Source organism: Oncorhynchus clarkii, chromosome 28 (genome assembly GCF_045791955.1).
Source record: "Oncorhynchus clarkii lewisi isolate Uvic-CL-2024 chromosome 28, UVic_Ocla_1.0, whole genome shotgun sequence".
Lineage (NCBI taxonomy): Eukaryota > Metazoa > Chordata > Actinopteri > Salmoniformes > Salmonidae > Oncorhynchus > Oncorhynchus clarkii.
This window is the reverse complement of record NC_092174.1, coordinates 30,451,681-30,474,780: the sequence shown is the minus strand read 5'-3', so window position 1 is coordinate 30,474,780 and position 23,100 is coordinate 30,451,681. Positions and strand designations below refer to the sequence as shown.

At 42.3% G+C, this 23,100-nt stretch overlaps 3 protein-coding genes across 3 annotated transcripts in view; 2 read left to right on the top strand and 1 right to left on the bottom strand.

The window, feature by feature from the left end:
- Positions 1-3,731, top strand: part of LOC139386974 (phospholipase ABHD3-like) — a 40,695-nt gene extending 36,964 nt beyond the window's left edge. Inside the window, exon 9 of the mRNA XM_071132895.1 lies at positions 1,944-3,731. Coding sequence (XP_070988996.1) covers positions 1,944-2,128 — 185 coding nt within the window. The 3' untranslated portion in view covers positions 2,129-3,731. The remainder of the gene's footprint in view (positions 1-1,943) is intronic.
- The window catches only part of LOC139387167 (ubiquitin carboxyl-terminal hydrolase 14-like), a 237,162-nt gene that overhangs the window by 56,160 nt on the left and 157,902 nt on the right, over positions 1-23,100 (top strand). The gene's annotated exons all lie outside the window — the stretch shown is intronic.
- The window catches only part of LOC139386747 (GREB1-like protein), a 36,260-nt gene continuing 35,386 nt past the window's right edge, over positions 22,227-23,100 (bottom strand). The window contains 2 exon segments of the mRNA XM_071132566.1: positions 22,227-22,372; positions 22,467-22,587. Of these exon segments, the coding sequence (XP_070988667.1) occupies positions 22,227-22,372; positions 22,467-22,587 (267 nt within the window).

Below are 23,100 nucleotides of genomic sequence, written 5' to 3'. Positions count from 1 at the left end.
TGCAAAACACCAGTCTCAATGTCAACAGTAAAGAGGCGATTCCGGGATGCTGGCTTTCTAGGCAGCATTTTACAGTGGGGCAAAAAAGTATTTAGTCAGCCACCAATTGTGCAAGTTCTCCCACTTAAACAGATGAGAGAGGCCTGTAATTGTCATCATAGGTACACTTCAACTATGACAGACAACATGAGAAAATAAATCCAGAAAATAACATTGTAGGATTTTTAATGAATTTATTTGCAAATTATGGTGGAAAATGAATTTGGTCAATATCAAAAGTTTATCTCAATACTTTGTTATATACCCTTTGTTGGCAATGACAGAGGTCAAACGTTTTCTGTAAGTCTTCACAAGGTTTTCACACACTTTTGCTGGTATTTTGGCCCATTCCTCCATGCAGATCTCCTCTAGAGCAGTGATGTTTTGGGGCTGTTGCTGGGCAACACGGACTTTCAACTCCCTCCAATGATTTTCTATGGGGTTGAGATCTGGAGACTGGCTAGGCCACTCCAGGACCTTGAAATGCTTCTTACGAAGCCACTCCTTCGTTGCCCGGGCGGTGTGTTTGGGATCATTGTCATGCTGAAAGACCCAGCCACGTTTCACCTTCAATGCCCTTGCTGATGGAAGGAGGTTTTCACTCAAAATCTCACGATACATGGCCCCATTCATTCTTTCCTTTACATGGATCAGTCGTCCTGGTCCCTTTGCAGAAAAACACCAAAGCATGATGTTTCCACCCCCATGCTTCACAGTAGGTATGGTGTTCTTTGGATGCAACTCAGCATTCTTTGTCCTCCAAACACAACGAGTTGAGTTTTTACCAAAAAGTTATATTTTGGTTTCATCTGACCATTTGACATTCTCCCAATCTTCTTCTGGATCATCCAAATGCTCTCTAGCAAACTTCAGACGGGCCTGGACATGTACTGGCTTAAGCAGGGGGACACGTCTGGCACTGCAGGATTTGAGTCCCTGGCGGCGTAGTGTGTTACTGATGGTAGGCTTTGTTACTTTTGTCCCAGCTCTCTGCAGGTCATTCACTAGGTCCCCCCGTGTGGTTCTGGGATTTTTGCTCACTGTTCTTGTGATCATTTTGACCCCACGGGGTGAGATCTTGCGTGGAGCCCCAGATCGAGGGAGATTATCAATGGTCTTGTATGTCTTCCATTTCCTAATAATTGCTCCCACAGTTGATTTCTTTAAACCAAGCTTACCTATTGCAGATTCAGTCTTCCCAGCCTGGTGCAGGTCTACAATTTTGTTTCTGGTGTCCTTTGACAGCTCTTTGGTCTTGGCCATAGTGGAGTTTGGAGTGTGACTGTTTGAGGTTGTGGACAGGTGTCTTTTATACTGATAACAAGTTCAAACAGGTGCCATTAATATAGGTAACGAGTGGCGGACAGAGGAGCCTCTTAAAGAAGTTACAGGTCTGTGAGAGCCAGAAATCTTGCTTGTTTGTAGGTGACCAAATACTTATTTTCCACCATAATTTGCAAATAAATCCTACAATGTGATTTTCTGGATTTTTTTTCTTCTCATTTTGTCCGTCATAGTTGAAATGTACCTATGATGGAAATTACAGGCCTCTCTCATATTTTTAAGTGGGAGAACTTGCACAATTGGTGGCTGACTAAATACATTTTTGCCCCACTGTATGTTATTTTAATTAACAAACACATTTGCTTTTCTTTCAAAAACAATTACATTTCTTAGTGATCCCAAACTTAGTGTATATGTACAATGTTTGTGATTTGTGCAGGGCACATTCTTGTAATGCCCTAATCAGTGTGTAAGACATATGATTTATACTACACGGAATATGTACGTGCATACAGTATTTCTGTGGGGTTTTGGAAGTCAAATCTCCAATCAAGTGCCCGGTGTATGTCCACTGCTTGACTGATAGATTATTAACAATGTGTTTCTTCTCTCCTCGTCAGCCATTCCAGTGGAGGCGGTGAAGCAGAACCCTAACCTAGCCCTCCTCATCACCTGCCACGGTGGCCATATTGGTTTCCTGGAGGGCCTGTGGCCCCGACAGAGCACCTACATGGACCGCGTGTTTAAGCAGTTTGCCAAGGCCGTCATAGAACAGGGTGGCGACCTCAATGACCTTTCCAGCTAGTACGACATTCATTTTCTCCCTCTTTCTTTAATTTCTTTCCTCCTCCCCCCAGTCTTTCTCCCTCCCTCTCTCACTACAAGCAAAAAAAGCATTATTTATTTTGAAGGGCACATCCTGTCACAACACAGCAGTCGTCCGTCAACTCATGTATTCCTTCATACATTCATTAATTCAATGTATGTAGCCATGAATTCATATCATACTTATTTAAAAAAAAGATGAGTATGTTCACATTAGTATCTTCAAATTTGAATAATTTCAGCTGTCTTTCTCCATTCGTCAGTGTTCTCAACAAAAACTCTGTATCAATAGGATTTTAGTCCTCAGGGATTTTATTTCTTTTTTACATAGTGTCTGTCTGTTTTGAATGTGAATAGTTTATGTTAAAGAATGTTTAGTCCATTCAACAACAACAAAATACTTAACCTAATCTCTCGTGACAGACAGCTAGCTGCTATAGTAGCGTGAGATTTAGTTCTGGGTTCTGAGGTGATACCTTTAATTTACCTCAACAGATCACAGTATTTATGTTCTCTTGAATTGTTCTGCATGCACTTTCATTCACACATTCTACCTGTACGCACACAAAATAGCTCTAACAATGTAATGTTATGGAGATAACTCATTATTAGATATAAGGAATGTGAATTTGCACTATTTTAGTTTGAACAAGCCATGCCTCTAATTCCTTCCTGCAAACGCACTTGATTTCAATAGTTTTCATATGTAAATAAGTATACCCAAAAGGCCTAATAAATTAATATGCAAATACCACATGGATGTTATTGTTTGTCCTGATGTTGAGGACACAGCTAAGTATTAGTTACTTTGTGGGCCAGTATTACAGTATTTTACCGTACTTGTAGGGTATTTGCTGAGCATATCAACCTGATGCATATATCATCAATTCAGCTGGGTTGCCAGTTTGGTTCTGCTTAATCAAAACAATGATAAAGGAGTTAGCAAAAGTAACACCAAATTTGGCAACTAGATCATCATCTGTGCAGATGGGTTGCCAGTTTGGTTCTGTTTCATATAACAATGGTAAAGGAGTTGGTTACCATAAAGGAGTAAGCAAAGTTGCACCAAATCTGACAACTAGGCTATCTATAAAGAAGTAGCAAAAGTTACACCAGATCTGGGAACCCGGCTATTATGAATGCAGCTGGGTTGCCTCTTTGGTTCCACTTCAGCAAACAATGATAAAGCACTTGTTTACATCAAAGGAGTTAGCAAAAGTAGCACCAGATATGGCAACCGGACTGTCACCAATGCACTGCTTCAGACATTGCCTGTGTACAAAATGGCACCCTATTCAATATCTAGTGCACTACCTTTGGCCAGAACCTCATGGACCCTGGGCAAAAGTAATGTAGGGAATGGGGTCTCATTTCATATGCACCTATGACTTTGTTCCTGTGGAATTTGTATGTTTCTCTATTTTGCCCCGTGGCCATTAAGTAGCATGTGTCTCATCGTTATGACGTCATCCCGTTCTGAAATTTATGACTAATACCAACACTACATCGTAATCAGTAGCACAAAGGCCATGTTTTGTTTGTCATTATATATACAGTATATGTATATATATACAATATTATGTTTAATTTTATATACAAAACAATCAATTCTATTTACATTCGCAGCAAAAAGATATGCACGTATTAGTATGAAGTGTATTATGCTGCATTTAATAAATTATTAAAATGGAACCTTGTGCATTTGTCTGCAGTCTCTCCTTTTACAAGTGCTCTGCTTGTAAATGCATTTCCTCAATTGATTTTATTGACTTTTAACGGTTTGATAAAATACCCCACTGTTGGCATCAGCTTCAGTATCATCTAACAATTGTGTAATAAGTTATGTGGTGTCATCCATCCCTCGTTCCATGACTAGAATGACATGAGGATGTGGTCACCCTATTAGAGGTTGTGTGAGGTATACTTCCATTAATCACTCCTCCTTAGTGAAAACATATTCCAATGTATTTTATTTTCCCTCATTACACTAACATCTTTGCAGTATGCAGGGAAATGATCTGGATCTGAGTCACATGGTAATGGGTCTCTCTAAGTTCTGGTCCACGGTCAGAGGACCTCACATAACCTATAATAGGCTGACAACACCGCTCGCGTCGCGTGTGCAAAATACATTTATAAATCTGTTATTCAATTATTGCACCAACACTGCTCGCGCGCGTCAACAAGCATCTGCATTGCCAAGGGCTAAAATAGAAGTCCTTTCTATTTCTGACGCAGAGCGCACTGCAAGTCCTGCCTCTCCCATCTCCTCATTGGTTTATAGAAGCAGGTACCCACGTGCCATCTCCTCATTGGTTATACCCACGTGGGTGATTGAACAACGAACTGTGTTGCTGGTCGGTGTAGTAATACTATGAAAGTTTAGATGCCAATCGCCATATAAGTTCAAAGATGAAAAAGCCTGGAAGGAGGAGAGATGACTAGAAACGATTCCATTGACAGTTTTATGTGTGGATTAATTGTCGGAGTAGAGGACCTTGTGCATTTCAGGTAAAATAACAACTCAATGTTTATATCCCAGGACATGTTAGCTAGCAACAGCAAGCTAGCTAAATAGGATAAATTAGTGCAAGCTAACTAGCTAAATTGCCATAAATGTTTAATGCTTTTTGACCTGTTCCCAAATTAATGTAATTGGTTCAGAGTTTGTTTTGCTATTTTAACCTGCATGTCTTTATCGCGTTTGGTGTAGGGGGACAAAATACATTTATGCACGATGGCGCACGCGCGCAGCCGGTTTGGGTTCTGTGTAAGGATATTCAGACGTCCTGTGAAAGTAAAATTTTACAGCTTGCCACAGAACAGACTCCTCATGGCGTATCATATAACCCATAATGTGCCACACAACCAGGTTACTAGGTTAGGACACATCTGTCACGCTATACCAGGCTTGCTGTTTTATGGTTGGCCGGATTTGGTGGACTAACTGTCATTGGCAGTCCTGGTGTAGTGTTTCTACCAGACATGGGTTTGAATGGTACTACTGGTACTGGGCTATAATTCTTCATTTTATGCACACACTCACATATGAACGCACCAGTGGTGTAGTGGTGAGTGGTAAAGTTGGTATACAATTTTTTTCTGAACAGTTTCACAAACTGTCCACACCGGCGAAAGAATGGCACCCTGCATGAACAATTCTTTGAGAAACAGTGACATGTGGTAAGATGGCACCGACAGACATGGCAGCTCTGCTTCTAGCTACTAAGCAACTTTGCAGTATTTTGTTTTTTGGTGGGTTATTTCTTAGACTATTAGCCCAGAACAGTTGTGTCATTATATACAGCCGGAAATAACTTTTGAATATCAGAGCGGCAGTAACTCACCAGAATTACGACCAGGAATACGACTTTCCCGAATAGGATCCTTTGTTCGCAACCCCCAGGGAAAATGAACTTATCCCAGAGTCTGCTCCAAGACGCCGCCGGCGGAAAATAGGTATTCAGAGTGGACTTCTAGTCCGACTCAGGAGTAGGCAACACCATCCACTGCTTCTGAGTGTATTACTCGCTAATGTTCAGTCTTTGGACAATAAAGTAGACGAGCTGGCCACGACCGTGAGACGGCGCACAATTGGCCCAGTGTTGTCCGGGTTAGGGGAGGGTTTGTCCTTGTCCTGTTGCGCTCTAGTGACTCCTGTGGCGGGCCGGACGTAATGCACGCTGACACGGTCGCCAGGTGTACGGTGTTTCCTCCAACACATTGGTTCAGCTGGCTTCCGGGTTAAGCGGGCATTGTGTCAAGAAGCAGTGTGGCTTGGTGGGGTCATGTTTCGAAGGAAGCACGGCTCTCGACCTTCGCCTCTCCCGAGTCCGTACGGGGGTTGCAGCGATGGGACAATACTGTAACTACCAATTGGATATAACGAAATTGGGGGAAAAAATTGAATAATAATCATGATTATTGATACCACCACATTTAACCATGGCAAAGTGACTGGGAATATGGTTGAATACAAACAGTGTAGTTATTCCCTCCATAAGGCAATCAAACAGGCAAAACGTCAGTATAGAGACAAAGTGGAGACGCAATTAAATGGCTCAAACACGAGACGTATGTGGCAGGGTCTACAGATAATCAGAAATTACAAAGGGAAAACCATCCACGTCGCGGACACCAACGTCTTGCTCCCAGACAACCTAAACACCTTCTTTGCCTGCTTTGAGGATAACACAGTGCCATCGACACGGCCAGCTCCCAAAGACTGTGGGCTCTCATTCTCCGTGGCCGACGTGAGTAGGACATTTAAGCGTGTTAACCCTCACAAGGCTGTCGACCCAGACGGCATCCTTAGCCACGTCCTCTGAGCATGCGCAGACCAGCTGGTTGGAGTGTTTACGGACATATTCAATCTCTCCCTATCCCAGTCTGCTGTCCCCACTTGCTTCAATATGTCCACCATTGTTCCTGTACTCAAGAGGGCAAAGATAACTGAACTAAATGACTATCGCCCCGTAGCACTCACTTCTGTCATAATGAAGTGCTTTGAAAGGCTAGTTAAGGATCCTATCACCTCTACCTTACCTGACACACCTAGACCCACTTCAATTTGCTTACCACCCCAATAGATTCACAAACGATGCAATCGCCATTGCACTGCACACTGCTCTATCCCACCTGGACAAGAGGAAAGCTATGTAAGAATGCTGTTCATTGACCATAGCTCAGCCTTCAACACCATAGTACCCTCCAAGCTCATCATCAAGCTCGGGGCCTTGGGTCTGAACCCCACCCTGTGCAACTGGGTCCTGGACTTCCTGACGGGCCACCCCCAGGTGATGAAGGTAGGAAACAACACCTCTACTTCACTGATCCTCAACACAGGGGACCCACAAGTGTGCGTACTCAGCCCCCTCATGTACTCCCTGTTCACCCAAGACTGCATGGCCTCAAGTTTGCAGAAGACACAAACATAGTAGACCTGATTACCAACAATGACGAGACAGCCTACAGGGAGGAGGTGAGAACCTTGGTAGAGTGGTGCCAGGAAAATAACCTCTCCCTCAACGTCAACAAAACAAAAAAGCTGATCTTGGACTTAAGGAAAAAGCAGGGGGAGCACGCCTCTATCCACACTGACGGGATCACAGTGGAGAAGGTGGAAAGCTTCAAGTTCCTCGGTGTACACGTCACTGACAATCTGAAATGATGGTCCACCCAGACAGTATGGTAAAGAAGGTGCAACAGCGCCTCTTCATCCTAAGGAGGCTGTGTATAGTCAAATCAAATCAAACTTTATTTGTCACATGCGCCTAATACAACAAGTTTAGACCTTACTGTGAAATGCTTACTTTACAAGCCCTTAACCAACAGTGCAGTTCAAGAAGAGTTAAGAAAATATTTACCAAATAAACTAAAGTAAAAAATTATTAAAAGTAACACAATAAAATGTGTATGTTATCATGTGTGTGTATGCATGTGTCTGTGTCTGTGTTTTTGTCTCTTCACAGTTACCGCTGTTCCATAAGGTGAATTTTTATCTGTTTTTTTATCTAAGTTTACTGCTGGCATGAGTTACTTGATGTGGAATAGAGTTCCATGTAGTCATGGCTCTATGTAGTACTGTGCTCCTCCCATAGTCTGTTCTGGACTTGGTGACTGTGAAGACACCTCTGGTGGCATGTCTTGTGGGCAGTGGTGTAAAGTACTTAAGTAAAATACTTAGGTCATTTTTGGGGTGTCTGTACTTTACTTTACTATTTTTATTTTTGTCAACTATTTACTTTGACTAAATTACAGTCCGAAAGAAAATAATATACTTTTTACTCCATACATTTTCCATGACACCCAAAAGTACTCGTTACATTTTGACAGGAAAATGGTCCAATTCACGCACTTATCAAGAGGTCATCCCTACGGCCTCTGATCTGGCAGACTCACTAAACACGAATGCTTTGTTTGTAAATTATGTCTGAGTGTTAGTGTGCCCCTGACCATCCGTCAATAAAAAAAGAAAGACAATTGTTCCATCTGGTTTGCGTAATATAAGGACTTTTAAATGATTTGTATATTTTACTTTTACTTTTGATACATTAGTACATTTTAGCAATTCCATTTACTTTTGATACTTACAGTGCCTTTGCAAAAGTATTCAGCCCCTTGGTGTTTTTCCTATTTTGTTGCATTACAACCTGTAATTTAAATTGATTTTATTTGGATTTCATGTAATGGACATACACAATAGTCCAAATTGGTGAAGTGAAATGAAAAAATGTACTTGTTTCAAAAAATGTTAGAAAAAAAACAACAACGGAAAAGTGGTGCGTGCATATGTTTTCACCCCCTTCGCTATGATGCCCTTCAATAAGATCTGGTGCATCCTATTACCTTCAGAAGTCACATAATTAGTTAAATAAAGTCCACGTGTGCAATAAAAGTGTCACATCATCTGTCACATGATCTCAGTATATATACACCTGTTCTGAAAGGCCCCAATGTCTGCAACACCACTAAGCAAGGGTCACCACCAAGCCAGCAACCCTGAAGACCAAGGAGCTCTCTCTCCAAACAGGTCAAGGACAAAGTTGTGGAGAAGTACAGATCAGGGTTGGGTTATACAAACATATCAGAAACTTTGAACATCCCACAGAGCAACATTAAATCCATTAAAAAATGTTTTTAAGAATATGGCACCACAACAAACCTGCCAAGAGAGGGCCGCCCACCAAAACTCACGGACCAGTCAAGGAGGGCATTATAATCAGAGAGGCAACAAAGAGACCAAAGATAACCCCGAAGGAGCAGCAAAACTCCACAGTGGAGATTGGAGTATCTACACTAGCTACACACAGACCTCATTACAACCACTTTAAGCCGTACACTCCACAGAGCAAGGCTTTACGGAGAATGGCCAGAAAAAAGCCATTGCTTAAATTAGAAAATAAGCCAACACATTTGGTGTTCGCCAAAAGACATGTGGGAGACTCCCCAAACATAAGGAAGAATGTACTCTGGTCAGATGAGACTAAATTTCGCTTTTTGGCCATCAAGGAAAATGCTATGTCTAGCCAAACTCAACACCTATCATCACCCCGAGAACACCACAGCATCATGCTGTGGGGATGTTTTTCAATGGTAGGGACTGGGAAACTGGTCAGAATTGAACGAATGATGGACGGTGCTAAATACAGGGAAATTCTTGAGGGAAACCTGTTTCAGTCTTCCAGAGATTTGAGACTGGGACGGAGGTTCACCTTCAAGCAGGACAAGGACCCTAAGCATACTGCTAAAGCAACACTTGAGTGGTTTAAGGGGAAACATTTAAATGTCTTGGAATGGCCTAGTCAAAGCACAGACCTCAATCCAATTGAGAATCTGTGGTATGACTTAAAGCCTGCTGTACACCAATGGAACCCATCCCACTTGAAGGAGCTGGAGCAGTTTTGCCTTGAAGAATGGGCAAAAATCCCAGTAGCTAGATGTGCCAAGCTTATAGAGACATACCCCAAGAGACTTGCAGCTGTAATTACTGCAAAAGGTGGCTCTACAAAGTATTGACTTTGGGGGGTGAATAGTTATGCATGCTCAAGATCTGTTTTTTGTTGTCTTATTTCTTGTTTGTTTCACAATAAAATATATTTTGCATCTTCAAAGTGGTAGGCATGTTGTGTAAATCAAATGATACAAAATCCCCAAAAATAAATTAAAATCCAGATTGTAAGGCAACAAAATAGTAAAAATGCCAAGGGGTGAATACTTTCGCAAGCCACTGTAGTATATTTAAAACCAAGTACTTTTAGACTTTTACTGAAGTAGTATTTTCCTGGGTGACTTTCACAATTGGGTACTTTTGCCCCCACTGCTTGTTGGGTATGCATTGGTGTACGATCTGTTTGCCAGTAGTTCAAACAGACAGCTTGGTGCATTCAACATGTCAGTACTTCTCACAAATGTAAGTAACAATGAATTCAATGTCTCCTCCACTTTGAGCCAGGAGAGATTGACATGTTACATTAATGTTACTTTGATATGAATCAGTGGGGATTGAGAATTGAGTTTACGCAATGCCCACTGTGTATAGCCTCCACTACACCACTTGAAATCACGCAAGCATGCTCACACAAAACACACACACGCAGTAAGCTCTAGAAGACTTGGAGAGTAATTTGAGTAGACAGTGTTGACAAGTCACGTGATTTCCTTTTTGTCGCCATCATAGTGGTTATTACTGTTGTGTTACTGTGAAACACCACCCCCAAGGGGAAAACTCATGATATCAGGAATCTATGTGACCTATGATGTATTGACTAGACACACAGACACACGCACACCCTTACTGATCTAACTAAGCAATGACGTTCAATTACTTCTGTTTCATAATTCATTAGGTCAGATATTTAATACTTTAATCATGCAAATTGTGAGTGGTTAGATTAAGTACAGTATTGCCAGCTACAGAGAGAGACTGCCCTGAGGGCTGAACGACTGAACATACTTTTGAGATGGAATCCCCTGGAGAGAGACACTAGGTTTCTTTGTCAAGGGCTTTGTAACAATGGCATTTTAAAAAGCTCTGTAGAAACAATGCAATTGAGGAGGGAGGGTGAGGGGGGGGTGGTGCATATGTAGCCCAGGAAAGACTTTGTGTACACATATTGTATATATTCCTGGAGGATCAATAATGTCTCAACCATTCTCTCAGCGCTGATAAACTCCCATGTTTACCACAGATGAAACACCTGGGGCAGGGTTTCCCAACTGTCGGAGGTGGTTTTATTTGGCCCCTCAAGTTTCTGAAAAAAAAGCAAAACAAATATTTCATTGTTGGACATAAAAGACTGTAAAAACACCAGGAAATCCAAGTTATTTTAATTTAAGAAATCTGTTCCCAAGTATTCCCACACATAATAGAGAGACACATTATCGTATACAAATGTAAGCAAGATTTGAAATTATTATGTTTTAGTCGAATATGATATACAGTACCAGTCAAACGTTTGGACACACCTACCCATTCAAGAGTTTTTCTTATTTTTTTTGTAGAATTATAGTGAAGACATCAAAACTATGAAATAACACATATGGAATCATGTAGTAACCAAAAAAGTGTTAAAGAAATATATTTTATATTTGAGATTCTTCAAAGTAGCCACCCTTTGCCTTGATGACAGCTTTGCACACTCTTGGCATTCTCTCAACCAGCTTCATGAGGTAGTCACCTGGAATACATTTCAATTAACAGGTGTGCCTTGTTAAAAATGTATGTGGAATTTCTTTCCTTCTTAATGCGTTTGAGCCAATCAGTTGTGTTTTGACAAGGTAGGGGTGGTATTCAGAAGATATCCCTATTTGGTAAATTACAAAGTCTATATTATGGCAAGAACAGCTCAAATAATCAAAGAGAAATTACAGTCCATCATTACTTTAAGACGTGAAGGTCAGTCAATCTGGAAAATGTCAAGAACTTTGAAAGTTTCTTCAAGTGCAGTCACAAAAACCAACATGCGCTATGATGAAACTGGCTCTCCTCAGGACCGCCACAGGAAAGGAAGAGCAAGAGATACCTCTGCTTCAGAAGATAAGTTCATTAGAGTTACCAGCCTCCAAAATTGCAGCTGAAATAAATGCTTCATAGAGTTCAAGTAACAGACACATCGCAACATCAACTGTTCAGAGGAGACTGCATGAATCAGGCCTTCATTGTCAAATTACTACAAAGAAACCACTACTAAAGGACACCAATAAGAAGAGACTTGCTTGGGTCAAGAAACACTAGCAATGGACATTAGACCGGTGGATTTTTGGTTCCAACTGCAGTGGCTTTGTGAGACACAGAGTAAGTGAACAGATGATCTTCGCATGTGTGGTTCCCACCGTAAAGCATGGAGGAGGTGTGATGGTGTGGTGGGTGCTTTCACAGTGATCTATTTAGAATTCAAGGCACTCTTGACCAGCATGGCTACCACAGCATTCTGCAGCAATATGACAGCAATGTGACAATCTGGGTTGCAGCTAAATTAAAATCTGGTTTGCCCTTAGTTGTACTCTATTTTTTTTTTCAACAGGACAATGACCCAACAAACGTCCAGGCTGTGTAAGGGCTATTTGACCAAGGAGAGTGGTGGAGTGCTGCATCAGATGACCAACAATCACCCAACCTCAACCCAATTGAGATGGTTTGGGATGAGTTGGACCGCAGAGTGAAGGAAAAGCAGCCAATAAGTGCACAGCATATGTGTGAACTCCTTCAAGACTGTTGGAAAAGCATTCCAGGTGAAACTGGTTGAGAGAATGCCAAGAGTGTGCAAAGCTGTCATCAAGGCAAAGGGTGGCTACTTTGAAGAATCTAAAATATAATTTGATTTCTTTAACACTTTTTTGGTTACTACATGATTCCATATGTGTTATTTCATAGTTTTGATGTCTTCCCTATTATTCTACAATGTAGAAAATAGTAAAAAATTAAGAAAAACCCTTGAATGGTGTTCTTCTTTCGGTCAATTTGTAGTCTACAAATGATTTGTAATCATGTTCTGGCCCACCGACCATCCGCTCAAGAAAAAAACTTTCCAAGGCTGAATCTAGGTGATCATCCCTGACCTAGGGTATCAGCAGTCCTCAGAGAGAGAGACAGAGATAGGAGAGATGGAGAGAGAAAGAAAAGAGAGCGTGAGAGATGAGATAGAGAGAGACTGCAAGTGTCTGTTCCTCCCAACGGGGCAATTATGACAGAGTTTATAAAGGAATCAGTGTGCCGGCCTTCCACTCTGCTCTTCCTTATCCACACCCTGCTGGAGTCTTAAAATAACCTTATGTTACACATCCACCTCCAGCCCATGTGACAACTCCCATGTCCCAAAAGTACTGCACATGAGTCAACCATGGGCCTACTCCCCCCACCAACATCCCCATTAAAACACCTTTAATGCTGTTGATGAAAGAGCTGTGGGTCACTGTGAAAATGGTTGAAAATGGGTATAGAAAAGGTTGACAAAAAAGGATGTGTTACGTACAACAAGCCAAAATCTTTAGTAAGGAACAGAATATTCTAAAACATGGCCTCAGGGGATTATTTATCAATCACAATATTATGTAAGAGAAGAATTTAAATTAGCAGTTTCTTTCCATCATTATAAAGATTTTTTTATCCACCAATTGTAGTACCTTTCATTGAACGAGTTCAACGTGAGCACAGTACAACATAAACAATCAGGTTTCAGGTAAGACACAGGTGCAGACTGTGTTGAAGTAACAATGTTTATTGCAACAACAGGGACAGGCTAACGACAGGTCAAGGCAGGTAGGGGTCGATAATCCAGAATATTAGGATTGGCAAAGGCACAGGACGGCAGGCAGGCAGAGTGGTCAGGCAGGCGGGCTCAGAGTCAGGACAGGCAAGGGTCAAAACCAGGAGGACTGGGTATTTAAACCAGCAAGTGCTGAAACAAAATGCTGGTTGACTTGAACAAACAAGACGAACTGGCTCAGACAGACAGAAAACACAGGTATAAATACCCAGGGGATAAGTGTGGAAGATGGGCGACACCTGGAGAGGGGTGGAGACAAGTACAAGGACAAGTGAACAGATCAGGGCGTGACATAAACAAAACAAATTCTCAACTCCCTAGTTTATTGTAATGTTACTTTATTACATTCATAAATAGCAACGACAAAAGCATGTTTTCCAAATTCAAATGTTCACAGTCCACATACTGTACAATCACAACAGTCAATATGAGGTCAAGGCTACCATCGGGTGGGTCGCATAATCTCTAGAAAGAAACATACATGCACACAACAGATGATGCTTCAATGAAGATTGTGAGAAGCAAATTGCATAACTTACATGCTCATCTAATTATCTACAAACAAGACACATTTTATGGGTCAAAAGGGCTTGATAATAAATCAATAAATCTGATTAATCAATCAACACTGTCATTACTGACAATGTAATCTATATTTTTTGGTGTCTTTGTTCATCATTTACCCTTTACAGTGTTGATGACAATGGTCAATACTTTTTATTTTGCTGCTGGCAAGTTGTATAGTGCAAGTTCACATTTCCTCCCCCCTCGAATTTCAATAGAATTTCAATAGATAACACTCAAGATCTCTTGGTCTTGTGCAAAGCCTTCATCGATGGTTTTCAGAAGAGGATACAATCAAAATTACTACACTTCAATATGATTATCAGTCCAAAATAAGAACCTCTCATGTAAAGGACATGATTTTCATTTTAAATAAAGAATATCCAACATGAGAAATGAGAGGGAACAAACACAGGGTAAGAAGAACGAATCTTAAATAGATTCGTTGTGCCTTGCCTGGCAAACACAGAATGCAGACAAATACATTATCATGACACCAAAACATGACTGATAAAAGTGACAATACTAAAATGGTCAGAAACCCTCTGTGAGTTGTAATAGGGTTTATTTAATATATTAATAATGTAAACAAAGCTTTAAACAACAGACAATAGTCCTAAAATTCAACCATTTCCTAAACTCAACCCCAACCAGACAAATTCTCTCCCTAGCTTTGGTCTATTGCCATTGTAAGACTTACTATAATATTACTGTAAATTAGTGAGGATTGAGTGATTGATCTATGTAACAACATCATTTAATAAGGCATATTCTTTGGATGACCCTGTGCAATAACATATAAAAACATTCCTACCTGTGTCCAACTGACCTAGTCATCTGATAGTGACTCTACACACCCATTCACTGATTATCCATAGTTTCATGAGAAAACCTGCAACTGTAAGTGATTTGACTGAATTAATTTAGGTATATGGGTGGAGGCCTATACAATGAAGCACAGAAATATAACACTGAGTAATATTACAATCAGACCACAGGAACATTCAATAGCAAGATAGAGGTGGCAGGGAAAGTTTGTTCTTTCTCTAACATCTAGTAGTGAGAGCTACTGGGATATATGCATCAGCTGGGCTGGACAATCTGGACCCTCTCTTTCTAAAATTATCCGCCGCCATTGTTGCAACCCCTATTACCAGTCTGTTCAACCTCTCTTTCGTATCGTCCGAGATCCCTAAAGATTGGAAAACTGCCGTGGTCATCCCCCTCTTCAAAGGAGGTGACACTCTAGACCCAAACTGTTATAGACCTATATCCATCCTGCCCTGCCTTTTTAAAGTCTTTGAAAGCCAAGTTAATAATCAGATCACTGACCATTTCGAATCCCACCGTACCTTCTCCGCTGTGCAATCCGGTTTTCGAGTTGGTCACGGGTGCACCTCAGCCACGCTCAAGGTATCATATCATAACCACCATCAATAAAAGACAGTACTGTGCAGCCGTCTTCATCGACCTGGCCAAGGCTTTCGACTCTGTCAATCACAGTATTCTTATCGGCAGACTCAACAGCCTTGGTTTCTCAAATGACTGCCTCACCTGGTTCGCCAACTACTTCTCAGACAGAGTTCAGTGTGTCAAACCAGAGAGCCTGTTGTCCGGACCTCTGGCAGTCTCTATGGGGGTACCACAGGGTTCCATTCTCGGGCCGACTCTTTTCTCTGTATATATAAACGATGTCGCTCTTGATTCCCTGATCCATCTAAAATCTAGAATCGGCTTCCTATTTCGCAACAAAGCCTCCTTCACTCACGCCGCCAAACATACCCTTGTAAAACTGACTATCCTACCAATCCTCGGCGATACTCCAATACTCTACTCAGCAAACTGGATGCAATCTATCACAGTGTCATCTGTTTTGTCACCAAAGCCCCTTATACCGTCCACCACTGCAACCTGTACGCTCTAGTCGGCTGGCCCTCGCTACATATTCGTCGCCAGACCCACTGGCTCCAGGTCATATAAGTCTATGCTAGGTAAAGCTCTGCCTTATCTCAGCTCAACTGGTCACGATAACAATACCCACCGGTAGCACTGGTCATCCCCAAAGCCAACACCTCATTCGGCCGCCTTTCCTTCCATTTATCTGCTGCCAATGACTGTAACGAATTGCAAAAATCGCTGAAGCTGGAGACTTATATTTCCCTCACTAAATTTAAACATCAGCTATCTGAGCAGCTAACCGATCGCTGCAGCTTTACATAGCCCATCTGCAAATAGCACACCCAATCTAACTACCTCATCCCAATATTGTTTTTATTTCTGCTCTTTTGAACACCAGCATTTCTACTTGCACATCACCATCTGCTCTCCAGTGTTAATTTGCAAAAATTGTATTACTTCTCTACTATGGCCTATTTAGTTCCTTACCTCCTCAAGCCATTTGCACACACTGTATATAGACTTTCTCTTATATAGACTTTCTCTTTTTTCTATTGTGATATTGACTGTACGCTTGTTTATTTTATGTGTAACTCTGTGTTGTTGATTGTGTCGCACTGCTTTGCTTTACCTTGTTCAGGTCGCAGTTGTAAATGAGAACTTGTTCTCAACTAGCTTACCTGGTTAAATAAAGGTGAAATAAAAAAAATAAAAAAATAAATAAACTGCATAACATGAAATATAATTATACTATTTATCTAAGTATCAGCCCTTTAGAGCTAGCTGATTGTTCAACAGGTCTCGTCCTGCTCTCCCTCACTCCTTTTGAGTGGCTCAGTTAAACTAAAAAAGACAGTATCATGGGAACAGCTTTGTGAGGGACAACATGTTACATTATGAAGGAACAAGAGCAACAGGATCCCTTGCAGTGGCTTGCCAGTCAAATGGAACCTGACTGGACAATATACAGTGGCTCGGATATCAACTAGAAGCGTTTTCCCCGACAGACCAGCATTGAAATGTAAAGAAATCAAATACACTCCAAACGCTATCATCTTTACACTAGTAATCTAATAATGGAGTGGGATTTCTTCTTGAGTGTTCTTGTGAATTACGCAGACAATAGAAGGGGATAGTGGCACCGGAGGGGATGGCTGCTGTTTTACGGGCTCCTAACCAACTGTGCTATTTTGTTAGTTTTTATGCGTTTTTTACAACTTATTTTTTTACTTATTCTGTACATAATGTCGCTGCTTCTGTCTCTTATCAGAACAGCAATTACTCACCTCGAACTGGACAAATCCCTGTCATTTGCGTGAAGAAAAGACGGAGAAAAAGGGGGCAGAGGTCGGGTTGCCTTCTGAGAATTCATAGGCGAGTGAATAAACGTCCACTACCATCCGTTCTATTGGTCAACGTGCAATCATTGGAAAATAAAATTGATGATCTACGATTAAGACTATCCTACCAACGGGACATTAAAAACTGTAATATATTATATTTCACCGAGTCGTGGCTGAACGACGACACAGATAATATAGAACTGGCTGGGATAACTGTGCATCAGCAGGACAGAGGAGCTACGTGTGGTAAGACGAGAGGCCGGTGTGTGTGTGTCTATTTGTCAATAACAGCTGGTGCACGATGTCTAATATTAAAGAAGTCTTGAGGTATTGCTTGCTTAAGGTAGAGTACCTCATGATAAACTGTAGACTACACAATCTACCAAGAGAGTTCTCATCTATATTATTCGTAGCCATCTATTTACCACCACAAACTGATGCTGGCACTAAGACAGCACTCAACGAGCTGTATAAGGCCATAAGTAAACAAGAAAATGCTCATGCAGAAGCGGCGCTCATAGTGGCTGGGGACTTTATTGCTGCACACTTAAATCCGTTTTACCTCATGTCTACCAGAATGTCACATGTGCAACCAGAGGAAAAAAAACTCTAGACCACCTTTACTCCACACACAAAGACACATAACAAGCTCTCCTTCGCCCTCCATTTGGCAAATCTAACCATAATTATATCCTCCTGATTCCTGCTTACAAGCGAAAACTAAAGCAGGAATTACCAGTGACTTACTCAATACGGAGGTGGTCAGATGATGCAGATGCTACGCTACAGGACTGTTTTGCTAGCACAGACTGGCATATGTTCCGGGATTCATCCAATGGCATTGAGGAGTATACCACCTCTGTCAACGGCTTCATCAATAACTGCATCGACGACGTCATCCCCACAGCAACCGTACATATCTCAACCAGAAGCCATGGATTACAGGCAACATCCGCATCGAGCTAAAGGCTAGAGCTGCCGCTTTCAAGGAGCAGGACACTAATCCGGATGCTTATAAGAACAAACTGGCAAGTGTCTTCATTGACATGTTCAACCTCTCCCGGACTGATCTGTAATACCTACATGTTTCAAGCAAACCCTCATGGTCCCTGTGCCCAAGATGCCCGATAATGCCCGATAATTTGCCTCAAAGATTGCCTCCCTGTAGCACTCACGTCGGTAGCCATGAAGTGCTTTGAAAGGCTAGTCATGGCTCACAACACCATCATCCCAGAAACCCTAGACCCACTTCCAGTTCGCATACCGCACCAACAGATCCACAGACTACGCAATCTCAATCGCACTCCACACTGCCCTTTCCCACCTGGATAAAGCTCATCACTAAGCTAAGGACCCTGGGACTAAACACCTCCCTCTGCAACTGGATCCTGGACTTCCTGACGTGCCTTCCCCAAATTGTAAGGGTAGACAACAACACATCTGCCATGCTGATCCTCAACTGGGGCCCCCTGCGTGGCCAAACACGACTCCAACACCATCATTAAGTTTGCTGATGACACAACAGTGGTAGGCCTGATCACCGACAATAATGAGACAGCTTATAGGGAGGAGGTCAGAGACCTGGCAGTGTGGTGCCAGGACAACAACCTCTCGATCAATGTGAGCAAGACAAAGGAGCTGATCATGGACTACAGAAAAAGGCGGGCCGAATAGGCCCCCATTGACATGGACGGGGCTGTAGCGGATCGGGTCGAGAGATTCAAGTTCCTCTGTGTCCACATCACCAACCAACTATCATGTTCTAAGCACACCAACACAGTCATGAAGAGGGCACGACAACACATTGTCCCCCTCAGGAGACTGAACAGATTTGGCATGGGTCCTGCACCATCGAGAGCATCCTGACCGGTTGCATCACCGCCTGGTATGGCAACTGCTTGGCATCTGAGGGTATTGCATACGGCCCAGTGCATCACTGGGGCCAAGCATCCTGCCATGTAAAACCTATATACTAGGCGGTGTCAGAGAAAGGCCCTAAGAATTGTCAAAGACTCCAGTCACCCAAGTCATAGACTGTTCTCTCTGCTACCGCACGGCAAGCGGTACCGGAGCGCAGAGTCTTGGACCAAAAGGCTCCTTAACAGCTTCTACCCCCAGGCCATAAGACTGCTGAACAATTAATCTAATGGCTACCTGGACTATTTACATTGCCAACCCCCCCCCCCATTAGTTTTTTTCATTGCTGCTATTGTCACTGTCTATTATCTATGCATAGTCACTTTACCCATACCTACATGTACAAATTACCCCGACTAACCTGCACATTGACTCAGTACCGGTACCCCCTGTATATTGCCTTGTTATTGTTCGTGTTACTTTTTATAATTTTTTACTATAATTTTTAACAACAATGCAGTTCAAGAAAGAGTTAAAACTTGTTTGGGATAGGGGGCAGTATTTTGACGTCCAGATGAAAAGCGTGCCCAAAGTAAACTGCCTGTTACTCAGGCCCAGAAGCTAGGATATGCATTTGGATTTGGATAGAAAACACTCTAAAGTTTCTAAAACTGTTAAAATAATGTCTGTGAGTATAACAGAACTGATGTGGCAGGCGAAACCCAGAGGACAAACCATCCCAACATTTTTCAGCCTACCACTTTTCAATGGCTGTCACTTTTATTATAAGGCGAAATCCTCCAGACTGCAGTTCCTAGGGCTTCCACTAGATGTCCAGTCTTTAGAAAGAGTTTTAGGCTGGTTTTTGGAAAAATGACCCAGAAATTGAAGTTTTTCTAGGTGGCTCCCATTTTGGCTGTAGTGTTTCCAAGCACGTGAGTGAGAACATGTTCATTGGTATTTTTTCTCCGGAAAAGACAATAACGATTCTCTGTCTTAAATTGTATTGTTTATTTACGTATTAGGGAACCTAAGGTTTGTTTATAAACGTTGTTTGACTTGTTTGGAAAAGTTTATAAGTAACGTTTGGGATTCATTTTGTGTGCATTTTGATGGAGGGAAACTGGGAGGATTATTGACTGAAACGCGCCAGCTAAACCAAGTTTTTATGGATATAAAGAAGGACATTTTTGCAAATGTATTTAAAATACAATACAGAAATATCTACTTTACATAGTATTCACACCCTTGAGTCAATACTTTATAGAATCACCGTTGGCAGCGATTACAGCTGTGAGTCATTCTGGGTAAGTCTCTAAGAGCGTTCCACACCTGGATTGTGCAACATTTGCCCACTATTCTTTTCAAAATTCTTCAAGCTCTGGCAAATAATTTGTTGTTGATCATTGCTAGACAACCATTTTTAAGTCTTGCCATAGATTTTTAAGTAGATTTAAGTCAAAACTGTAACACAGCCACTTAGAAACATTCACTGTCTCCTTGGTAAGCAGCTCCTGTGTAGTTTAGGTTATTATCCTGCTGAAACATGAATTCATCTCCCAGTGTCTGTTGGAAAGCAGACTGAACCAGGTTTCCCTCTAGAACTTTGCCTGTGCTTAGCTCCATTCTGTTTCCTTTTCATCCGGAAAAACGGAAGTATCTATGGTTCAACGAATACCTGGAAGATGTATTATATCTCTCAATCTCCGCGTAGGTCGGTAATAATATGAATGAAGAGAATAATACGGTGACGTGCCCCCACTGTTCATTTAAACTGTGCGTCAGATCACACACTGTTTTAGAGAATCTTCTCGCCCAAAGATTCAGAGTGACAGGAAAGTACTGACGATCTTCCAGGTATTTGTAGAACCATAGTTTCATTGGTAACTTCTGTTTTGTATGTATGAAGTAGAACGGAAGTTACGAATGTAAATATGGTTCTACAAATACTTGGAAGACTGTCAGTATTCATGCCAACAAGGTCGCAAGGAATAGCACTACTAACCTCTGATTAATGTGCCGGTGCCACTGGAAGAATGGCAGACCCCATGTTGTGGCAAGATGCAACGTTGACCTTGTAAAATCTTGAGAACGTGCAGGGCGACGACCAGACAGCAGCTGTGCATATCTCATTCAGGGGGACGCCTCTCAGTGCAGCCCAAGATGTGACAACACTTCTGGTCCAGTAATATATCACACTTTCTGGGACAGGGAGCCCTATACCCTTGTAGGCCTGAGCAACGACATCCACAACCCAGTGAGAAAGCCTCTGCTTGGACAATGCAAGGCCTTTTGACTTCCCAACGAAGCACAGAAACTGCTTGTCTGATTTCCTGTAGTGCTCCAAGACTTGCATATAGCATTTGAGGGAACAGACTGGACACTGGAGATTTGCTCGCTCCTCCTTCGCATTCTGGAAAGGAATGAGGGAAGAAGGCTTGATGTGAAGGAGTGATACATTTAGGCAAAAGGCTGGATAGGACCATAAGGCCTTCCATGGTATGCAGACAGGACTCATAGAGAGTTCGTGGAGCTCACTCCCAAGTTTCGCTGATGAAACAGCTAGGAAGAAAACCATTTTCAGAACGTAACCATTTTATGTCTGACTACTCCGTATGTTCGAAGGGAGGTTTTCGCAGATCCCAAGTTCTCGCTCGGACAGGTCCACATGTTCAGTTCCAAACCGCTGCCATATCATCTTCACTACTTGCGGGTGAAGTCTCCATTCTCCCGAGGCCGTTTTCTGTCACGACAAGAAGTCCGCCACCTCGTTCACCTTGCCTGGGAGATGAATGGCTCGTAGGGCCCATGCCAGAAGTTGTTGGGCCACCTCATTCCCCCTTGATGGTTGATGTGGAACACTGTCAATGTATTGTCTGATTGTATCAGGAACCGGCAGAAAGTGATTCCGGGCTAGGTAAACTGTCTGAAGTTCTAGCACGTTGATGTGCATTTTTCTCCAGCGGGGGAGCCACTCTCCCTATACAGACCTGTGTTGCCACAGTGCTCCCCAGCCTGTTAGTGAAGCGTCGGTTGTCAGTTCCCGCCTTACCGGAATTGATCCAAGAGGGACATCTGTAGTCAGGTAGGTTCTCTTCCTCCATGGCCGCAGAGTAGAGTAGCATGCCCATGTCACCTGCATTTTGGTGTTTCAGTACCACTTGGGGTCCAGGCGGAGGTCATTAAACCACACTTGTAGTAGTCTTAAAGACAGAAGGCCTAAAAGTGTCACCCTGGAGGCCGCCGTGAGTGTGCCCATCAGTTGTTGGAACGTTGGTACCTTCACCACTGATTCAACTGGAAAATTGCAGAAGAAGAATGCTGTCCACACACTGAGTTTTTTACATGCCCTCATAGTACAGGAGTTCAGAGCCATACCAATAAAGGTGACCTTTTGGCCTGGTGTGAAGTTTTTTGTGGTGGGTCAGTGTCAACGCTTGGTTCTCAGCCACAAACTCGCAAGAGGGGGAGAAGATGAGCCAGTCGTCAAAGTAAGGAAGGATCCTGATCCCCTGTAGGTGGAGGGAGATCATGGCTGCACTCACACATATTGTGGAGATGCAAGGAGCCAGGGAGAGGACGAAGGGTAATATCGCAAACTAATATGCCTGGCTTTGGATGGCGAACCGCAGAAAATGCCGGTGTTCTTGTCACGCCCTGACCATAGAGAGCGCTTGTTTCTCTATGGTGTAGTAGGTCAGGGCGTGACTAGGGGGTATTCTAGTTTATAATTTCTATGTTGTGTTCTAGTTTATATTTTCTATGTTGGTGTTTTTGTATGATTTCCAATTAGAAGCAGCTGGTAATCGTTGTCTCTAATTCGGGATCATATTTAATCATATTTAAGTACCTTTTTTTGTGTGTTGGTGCATGTGCACCACGTTTTGTTGTTCGTTCATTGATTTATTATTTTTGCTTTAAGTTCCACTTTTGAAATAAATATGTGGAACTCAACATCCGCTGCGCCTTAGTCCCGTTCTTACGACAACCGTGACAGTTCTGGTAAAACAGGAACGTGAACGCCA